This window comes from Perca fluviatilis, chromosome 10, assembly GCF_010015445.1.
Source record: "Perca fluviatilis chromosome 10, GENO_Pfluv_1.0, whole genome shotgun sequence".
In the NCBI taxonomy this organism is placed as follows: Eukaryota; Metazoa; Chordata; class Actinopteri; order Perciformes; family Percidae; genus Perca; species Perca fluviatilis.
The window spans coordinates 15783116-15792332 of record NC_053121.1 but is presented as its reverse complement, the minus strand read 5'-3'; the positions used below and the strand labels follow the sequence as shown (position 1 = coordinate 15792332).

Below are 9217 nucleotides of genomic sequence, written 5' to 3'. Positions count from 1 at the left end.
ATTTATTCTTTATTCGTATTAAAAATAACCATTAGTGTCAGCCCTATTAAAAAAATATCAGCTCCATCTCAACCAACTACAAGAATAAAATGCTGCTTAAACATGAATGTATGAGTAATAATAATCTAATGCTATATAATAGTACTTATTATTATACTTTTATTATCTATACATATTTTATTTATCATATTATATTATGGTATGACATTAATACCATAATCACTCATAGGGGCAATTTAATACTTTTACTTTTGATCCTTTAAGTACATTTTCCTGAGAATAAATTTTCTTGAGTGACATTTTCAATGCAGACTTTTTACTTTATGGAGTATTTCTACTTAAGTAAATTATCTGAATACTTCCTCTACCACTGCTAATATTAGCAATATTTATAATATATTTTCAGTCCACTACATTTCATAATGAAACATGTATCTACACTACACTAAATAGAGTTGACTGCTATTACTTACTAGTTATTTTGCGGATCAAGACTTTACATACATTTATAGGATTGGCTTAAAAAATATAATGCATTGCTAGAGATGAAACTACCCAATACAGTATATAAAATAGTTACAATTGGCTCTACATTGACCATAACATTAGAATGTTGTTTACATGGTGACGCATAAGTATCCATACTCTGCTAACCTTTAAAGTATAGCTACGTTGTGACAGCTTCAAAACGCCTGTGTGCAAGAGAGAAATCTGATTCAAGTGAAAATCATACTGTATGCTAAGAGGTGCAATTGTTTGATGTCGCAGAGAAAATTACTTTTATTGTGAAATGTCCAGTTAAGGCAGAATGCGACACAGGAAGATCCGCATTACGACTGCTGGTGAAGTGTTGCCATAACAGGCAAGTGGCTAACGCTAATGTTTGCTAACTAATTAGCAGGATAGGTGAGTGGCGTTTATTCAAACATATCGTATAATTTAGTTAAGGGGCGATAGATGTTTTAAGTGTTGGGGTAATGCAAAATAATGTAGACGAGCAGGTTGTCATTCTCTCCTGAAATTATTCCGGCCATGTCAGTCAGCAGCTGGCTAACATCAACTAGCTAAATAGCTGCTAGCAATAGCGAGCTTCTGTAGCTAGCTTGTCACTGTGGTACCGTTTGTTTATGTTAGCTGTGCGACACCTTGATTTAATAAATTACCGCATCGAATAAAAATACATGGTTAGTAGTTTTAGACACTTCGTATTTATCATTTTTCGTAAGTGATACAAATACGAAATGTGATATTTCACTATTGGAATATAGCTAAATGTAGTTTGCGTTTATGTTGGTTAACGTTAGCTAGCTAGCTGTATTGCGGTAACGTTAACTGCTAGGTGGACATTTTCTGTATCCAGCTTATAAGCAGTGAGTTACAGAAAAGCTATACCTATCAATAATTTGATGTTGTTCTAACAAGAAACTAATACCATCTGAATGCAGACCAGCTGCTAAAACAAAATTCCTGATCCACATTTTCTGTCGTTGCCTGATTCTTAAATTACCTTCGTATTGTTGAGACTCTAGTGGCGACTAACGTTAGCTAGTAAACACCAGGCCGCAGAGTGCACTGTGCGCCTACGTTTAACATTGTTAAGGCCTTGCTAGTTGTTGGCAGTGTTAACACCAGGCCAAACTTTTAATCAGGGCAGTACTGGGACTGTTTGCCTTTTTCTTCTCTTGATTTAAAAAAAAAAATGAATGTCTTGTCTACCAGCTATCAAAGGTCCTTTTAAAACATTGTACCTCAGCGCTTGGGCTGTCAGCTGTGTCATAATCATGGGGCTGTCAGTATGATATCAGTTTTGTCAAATGCTGCAGGTATGTGATATTGAAATAATGGAATGTGATCCTACATCTTACTGTAGGTTCACAATCCAAATTTGTAGGATTTTATGTTGTGTTGAATACACTGCAGCAAACTACAGAGAAAACAAAAACATGAATTGTGTAAGACTGACTAATACATCACCTGGGCTAATATAGCAATATTGGCATGCCTGTTGGCCGGTTGCTAGTTTAGAAACGGTTTTGCCGTTACATTGCCCTGACAAGTTTCTTTTTCAACATCAAGGGGGTCCCATCTAGTACATTTTGGTCACAATTCTACAAATTTAAAGGGATTGTTATAAAAAAGTATATGCTTTTGTATTTAGGTTAAAAAAAAGAACTGAGTTGATTGACATAACCTAGTTACAGCTTCTCAGATGTGAGGACTTGCTGTTTTGTCTGTGTTTTTTGTAATCGTAAACTGCATATCTTTGGGTTTTGAACTGCTGGTCAGACAAGAAAAGCAAAAAAAAGCCATCACCTTGGGCTTTAGGAAATTGAGAACAACATTTTTCAACATTCTTTGATCTTTGATGAAACGACTGAGAAAATAATTGGCACATTAATCTGCAATGAAAATATGTTAGTTGCAGCACTAAAAGAAATCAAAAAAAAAAAAAACGTTTTATTGTTATATTACTAGTTCACTGACTTTGACTTCTATCTTTCTCTGTTTTTATTCTTAAATCTAGGTGTTGTTGTTTTGTGTGTGAGTGTTCCAGTCCGAACCATGGAACAGTGCGCGTGTGTTGAGCGGGAGCTGGAGAAAGTGCTTCATCGCTTTGTAATGTACGGCCACCAGTCTGAGGAGAGGCTAGACGAGCTCCTGCACAGTGTCTGTGAGATACGAGGACAGCTAGTTGCTTTTGGTAAGAAAAAAACGATGTACACAAAGACTGAACACTATGAAGACATAATATGTATTATTATTTTAAGTGAATTGGATTTCATGTTCATAGCCGTTTTCATTTCTTTGTATTTAAATTAAAATGATGCTTTGTTAGTTTGCTTAATCCGTGCTGTATCATAATTGATCATCAGGCACATATTATTGTAGACCTGCAGAGTGAAGACTTTATTTTTCCCTCTTGCAGGAGTACAAGATGCAGACTTATCAGTCCTATCCCAGACTATGGCACAGTGTTGTAAGAATATCAAAGAAACAGTTCAGATGCTAGCCTCCCGACATAAGGACATCCATGGCAGTGTGTCAAAAGTGGGCAAAGCCATTGACAGGGTAAGGACAGGTGGCAACGTTCTTCAACATTTTATCATTTGGCCAACATATTAACTTATAAACTTAACCTCTGATATGCTTCTCTGCAGAATTTTGATGCAGAGATCAGTGCCGTGGTGGCAGAGACGGTGTGGGACACCCCAGAGAGACAGAAATACCTGAGTGAGACCATTGTGGAACACCTGTACAGACAAGGCATGCTCAGTGTAGCAGAGGACCTTTGTCAGGTAAGTAACTGTGAAGCCTTCACAATGTTTTTGGTGTGAACGCAACCTAACCCTAACCTAAAGATCACTTTCTGAAATGTAGCAATGCGAAAGAATTAAAGCAACATTATGGGACTTTAAATCTAGCGTAATCCTTGTTTTTTTTTTTTGTCAGGACAATTAATGTGAGCCCTCTTGATAACTTAAAATACCTGTGTCTGTTTTCTAGGAGTCTGGTGTAGTTATAGATATGAGTATGAAGCAGCCTTTCCTGGAGCTGAACAGAATCCTTGAAGCTCTGAGGATGCAGGACCTCAGGCCGGCACTAGAGTATGTAGACCGTCATCGTCTTTGTAAAGAGAATAAAATGACTATTTTCATACACAGACATTGACATTTTAGCTTTACGTTAAAATTCACTACATCTTATCAATCCAACGTAGCACGGGAAACGTGAGCATACACGAGAAAGTTGTTTCATAGTTGCAAAAATACTTCAGCTACTTTTTCCCCATCTGGTGGACTCAAACTTTGGGGAACTCTCTGGGCACTTAGTAGAAGTTACCCAAATATGCTGAAAAATGTCTATTTCTATCGGGATTAGGTTTACTTTGGTTTGACACGTCACTTTTGAAAACATAATGATGATTGAAAAAAAAAAAAACTCCCTCTTGGGTGTTGATCGCTATGTTATAAGTCTCAACGTAGTTGTCTGTACTTATTCATGTCTGTGCCTTCTTAGGTGGGCTGTGACGAATCGGCAGCGCCTTTTGGACCTGAACAGCAGTCTAGAGTTCAAGTTGCACCGCTTGTACTTCATCAGCCTGCTCAGTGGGGGAATCGGCAACCAAATGGAGGCCCTGCAGTATGCCAGGCACTTCCAGCCCTTCGCCTCTCAGCACCAGAGAGGTAGGCAGTATAGAGTGGCATCATTGTGACATTCTTGACACAAAGATGCTAAGATGCATTTTCTTTCAATTTGGAAGAATTTGGTAATTGTATAATAGCAACCAAGCAGGAATGAAAGTGTTCTTAAGGCAAATGCGTGGTTATTCTGAGGCTTACCTTTTCCACACGTGTACTTTTTGTCCCTGCAGATATTCAGATTCTGATGGGTAGTCTGGTGTACCTGCGTCATGGCATTGATAACTCTCCGTACCGCAGTCTGCTGGAGACAAATCAGTGGGCCGAGATCTGTAACATCTTCACCAGGGACGCCTGCGCTTTACTGGGTCTCTCTGTAGAGTCTCCACTCAGTGTTAGGTTAGAAAACCATGGACAACACACTAAACATCTTCTCGGAGTTCCTTTTTAAAATTCTTTACATTTATACCAAAGTTAAGACTAAAGTTAAAACAATGTATTAGTATATTTGTTTTTCAGTTCAGGATGAAGTTTAAACTGTGCCATTGCATTGTCATCACCTTGTTGTCTTATTTAAGCCTGCATGCTTAAAAAATGTCAACTACAGTCCTACTCGATCAAGGCTGCCATGTCTATTTCTCTGCAGTTTTGCATCAGGCTGTATGGCCTTGCCAGTGCTGATGAACATCAAGCAGGTGATCGAGCAGAGACAGTGCAGCGGAGTCTGGACGCACAAAGATGAGCTGCCTGTGAGTCCCTCTGAATTTCCAGACGACGTCTATCGCTCCTTTCCATTCTTATTCACCATGTCATGATTTCCATCGTGTCTGTTCCTGTAGATTGAAATCGACCTCGGGAAGAAGTGCTGGTACCACTCTGTGTTTGCCTGCCCGATCCTCAGGCAGCAGACCTCAGAGAGCAATCCTCCCATGAAGCTCATCTGTGGCCACGTCATCTCCAGAGATGCCCTCAACAAACTGACTAATGCTGGAAAGTAAGTCAGCACTACAGGCCAGTTGATTGATAGATATGTGCAGGATAAGGTTGTGCATATTGTTAGAAAATGACACTTTATAGGAATGGATAGCAAAACATTAAATTTTTTTTATTTAACCAGGTAGGCCGTTGAGAACAGGTTCTCATTTACAACGGCGACCTGGCCAAGAAAAGCATAAGCGTACAAGCAAACATATAGTTTCAAATTCAACATAGTACAAGAAAACAAAATACAATAGGCTACAAAGGTACAGATTAAGTAGGCAGTTCAAGCTGACACAAAGCGAGGTGTAAGTAAGTCGATGGATATGCGAAAGTGGTATGGTGATAACCTAATATACATGAAATAGACAATCTACAACATTGCTGAGATGTAGTAAAGAGTCAGAATACAGCTAGTCCAAAATGAGATTGTGGTCAAGGTAGTGATGTGGATCCAGTGATCAGTTATAACGCAGTGTATATATAAATAGTCTATATGAATGCTGGTTAATAGTAATGCTGTTAGTGCAAGATGTAGGCAAGTTAGTGATGTGGATCAGTAATAACACGGTAAACATGAACAGACAGTCTCTCAAAATGCTGAATATAGTAAAGAGTTAAAGAGTTAAAATACAGTTAGTGCAAATATTTGTCTAGGTAGTGAGGTAGAAACATGAATAACACAGTATACATGAAAAGTTAAATGCAGAGGTGAATTAGAGAGTCAATGTACAGTATGTGCAAAGTGTCGACCAGATAGTGATGTTGAACAAGCGTAGCACAATATATATGAATAGACAGAAATATTTAAATGCTGAAATGTAGCAAAGAGTCAACATATAGTTAGTGCAGGTTGTGGTCTGAATAGCGAAGATGGTGTAGAAATGAGTAGTAGATGTGCAAAAAAAGAAAAAGATTGTGTGACAACAAGGATGTTGCAACAGTGGTGTTGCAACATGGACGTTGTAAAACGATTATCTGGTGGTTTCTCGCATTTAAAAAAATAAAATAAAATAAAAATGTAATGTTCAGCCGAGCGACTTCACAGTTTCTAGGAAGGGACACTTTTCGATATAGTCCCACAGCGATAATACAATAATAAATACAGTAATACATACGGTAATGTGGTGAAATGAATGGAAACCAATGGCTTTCTATAAATTAGGAAGTCAATCCAAAAACGAATAGTTCAGTTTAGAAAATGGGCAGCTGTATAAAGCGTACAAGATTTATCAGCCAAAATAACTGATATGGTCTATTAAACTAACAAACCACACAGTGTAACATCCTGCTCCTGCTCCCCTCCCCTCCCCTGTCTCGTCCTCAGGTTGAAATGTCCGTACTGCCCCATGGAGCAGAATCCGTCACATGCCAAGCAGATCTACTTTTGATACCGCACACTTTCTTCATGAGTAAGGATGAAGTTCCCTGGAGCTCTTTGCATTTCCAGGACCATTTGCTCTGGCCCTTTTTCCTCTGTCCCTGGCCTCTTGGCCTGTTATTGTAAGCATTAAGGTTTTATCCCAGTGCTCCTTTGGACAGCCTTGGCCATCCCGTAACCCACCTCGGACCCTCCAACTTTGCGTAGTATACAGAGTCCAGCGAGGATGGTCCAACTACAGCCTGTAGTAGAGTGAGGAGTCTGTCAGTAATGAGAACATCCTCACGAAGAAGCACCTCTTAAAAAGGTTCATTCATTGAAACTCATTTGCAAATGCCTGCAGAGTTATAGGCGTATCTTTTTAAAGTAAGTAATACTTTATAGTTTTTCTCTGCTTTATCGACTGAGTTGGATGACTGCTTCTTTTTTTCTTTTTTTCCCCTCTTTTTTTTTTTTTGTGAATGAAGCAGTTGAATGATTATGGATGGGTGAGTGTGGGTAAATGGTATAGATAGGCAGTTTCTGATTTCAGAATGGTAATAAACTTCTATTATACATGAGGAAAAACCACAGGAAAACAAATTGTGATGAAGGTTTATTATTTGCTGGTGAAGGGAACTGTGGAGGTCTCTCTTGAATTGAACTCTTGATTGTGACCCATTGCTCCTCCATAATGTAATAAAGGCCTCACGTAGCTTGAAAGTCACTGTTGGCTGATGTATCTGTTTGACCAGTAAAACAATTAACTCACAATGGTGGAACAGCATTTTTATTTCCTCCTTTATTTTTTTTTTTTTAAAATTTTTTTGGGACTGACTGCACCAGCAAGATTTTCCTCATTGTAGAAGCCATTTGTCTTGTTCTATGTATGTATTTAACAAACAGTGACAAAAAGGAAACAAAAAATATATACTACTGTGAAATGTGCTTTGTTTCTATTTTTCATTGCAACCGCCACAACGGCTCATGTAAAATAAAGTGAATTAAACTGAACGGCAACGTGCATAATCAACACTACTGCGTAACTAACAGAACTATCGACTCAACAGTTCACATCGCGTCACGGTGGTGCCATCGCCACACTCTGCCCCTGCATTGTGTATCCTAAGCTTGCAAGCCATGTGATTTGGAGATGTAAAGTGGTGTGATGGTAGCCGTATGGTCTGACTTGCAGTGACTAGGCTTGTGATTCAGCTTTACTCGTCGTGGGTGGGGACGTCCTCTCTGGTCATTGTGGCTGTTGTTTAATATATATACTGAAGAAAAATGCCTCTGCTGCATAGCTTTTATTTGAGATGGAGTCAGAACAGAAACATAAAAAACAAACAAAAAAAAAACTACATTTCCTCAGGGCTCATTGTAACAGTTCATACCACACTTTGCAGTTAGTATTAAAGTTGTACATTTATATAAGGAGTCTTGAACAAAGATATTTCACTGGTGAGGCTGATAGTTTGGGTGTGATTAAAGTGTGTATGTATTGCTGAGCTGGTGATGTGTAAGCGTCCTCTGAGGAGGGGGGGAAGCGTGTCACGAGGTCCAAGGCGTTTGGATGTACATCACAGTATGTTTAGATGATTGATACTATTCGTGCAAGTTCCCGATGTCCTCTTGAAAATGGTGATGTCACCTCACGCTCCTAGTGAGGCTAATTTGTTCAGCAAGCACGGCACCAGCATAGCTCACACTGACAATGCAACATTACACATAGTTTTAAGTCAGAGTTTAAGATACACATTTTTAATTTTTTGAATCTTGGGTTTTATTTTGGAAATGGGTTAAAGCACATGTTTTGTGTGGACTTTCACTGAATTTCCTCTGTTTTTCTTTCTTTGGTTGACAATCATTCATTGCTTCTTTGAGTGATCCTTCAGATAGACTGCTTAGTGCTCTGTACTTCTGTCGTATTGATTTTTGTTGAATGTTTGCATTTCCTGCTTTCTGTGTGTTATGCAACTTTTATTGTAAATATTTATCCTCTAACATGTTTCATATACTTGCATCTGAAATGAAAATAAAAATTTATACTCCAAGTCAGTTTTGGAGGCGTGGTGATGGCGTTCGGTGGTGGCCTGCTCCTAACCATAACTCGCTGACCATTTGTCTTCATGGTTTCACAGCTGCTCGGCCATCCTTTCATCACCACTTGGTTGCGCTATTGCTGTAATAGCCATACTCCGGGCTAAATAGCCTTCAAATCTATTAGATCTTAGGCTAGAGGTTTTAATTTGAAATGAGTTTCACACAAGGATCCAGTTGTCCCCCTACATGAATTATACACGGTTTAATAATCATGGGAACTCATCAGATAAACAGTACTGATGGCATTCAGCGCTGCAGCCCTCCTACAGAGTGGTAATGTGAGGTAAGAATCCTTCCTCATCCCACTACAGTACACCACTCCTGACCTGTGCAGTTATATTCAGCCCCAGTTTATATAATGTTTAAATGCCAAGGTAAGGGCCTTGTGAGTCAGCCACAGCTCATAGTTATTCAGATTATGATCGTGTATAAAAAAAATAAACCTACGTTATGGACTTGCATGCGCTTTCCCTCACTTTTCACACTCTTGTATAGATATGCTTTTACTCATGCATAGCCATTAACATAACACAGGAATTTAAAAAGAGCCCAGCGTTAAGCTCTCATCTCGGCCATTATATCCTTGGCACCCCTGTTCTAGTTTGGTGGTTTCAATATTAAATGCTTATTTTCTTGA

General features: G+C 38.8%; 1 protein-coding gene across 2 annotated transcripts; it reads left to right on the top strand.

Moving 5' to 3' along the window:
* Positions 1-780: 780 nt before the first annotated feature.
* On the top strand, positions 781-8531 carry rmnd5b (required for meiotic nuclear division 5 homolog B). 2 transcript variants are annotated; one of them, XM_039812950.1, is made up of 10 exons: positions 781-862; positions 2525-2701; positions 2927-3069; positions 3159-3296; positions 3505-3605; positions 4018-4184; positions 4373-4538; positions 4786-4888; positions 4979-5133; positions 6445-8531. In XM_039812950.1, exons 2-10 carry the CDS (start codon positions 2563-2565, stop codon positions 6506-6508), a joined length of 1176 nt encoding a protein of 391 aa, XP_039668884.1. In that variant the 5' UTR covers positions 781-862; positions 2525-2562; the 3' UTR covers positions 6509-8531. The 2 variants fall into 2 exon arrangements, with proteins under 2 accessions (XP_039668884.1, XP_039668883.1); XM_039812949.1 differs by having other exon boundaries at positions 799-906.
* The last annotated feature ends 686 nt before the right edge of the window (positions 8532-9217 follow it).

What these genes read in the sequence shown, in the direction of transcription:
- rmnd5b (XM_039812950.1), top strand. Translation starts at nt 2,563, where the DNA reads ATGGAACAGTGCGCGTGTGTTGAGCGGGAGCTGGAGAAAGTGCTTCAT. An exon ending in GACCTCAGGCCGGCACTAGA is followed by an intron (nt 3,606 to 4,017) that starts GTATGTAGACCG and finishes GTGCCTTCTTAG; the next exon opens with GTGGGCTGTGACGAATCGGC. An exon ending in AAACTGACTAATGCTGGAAA is followed by an intron (nt 5,134 to 6,444) that starts GTAAGTCAGCAC and finishes TCTCGTCCTCAG; the next exon opens with GTTGAAATGTCCGTACTGCC.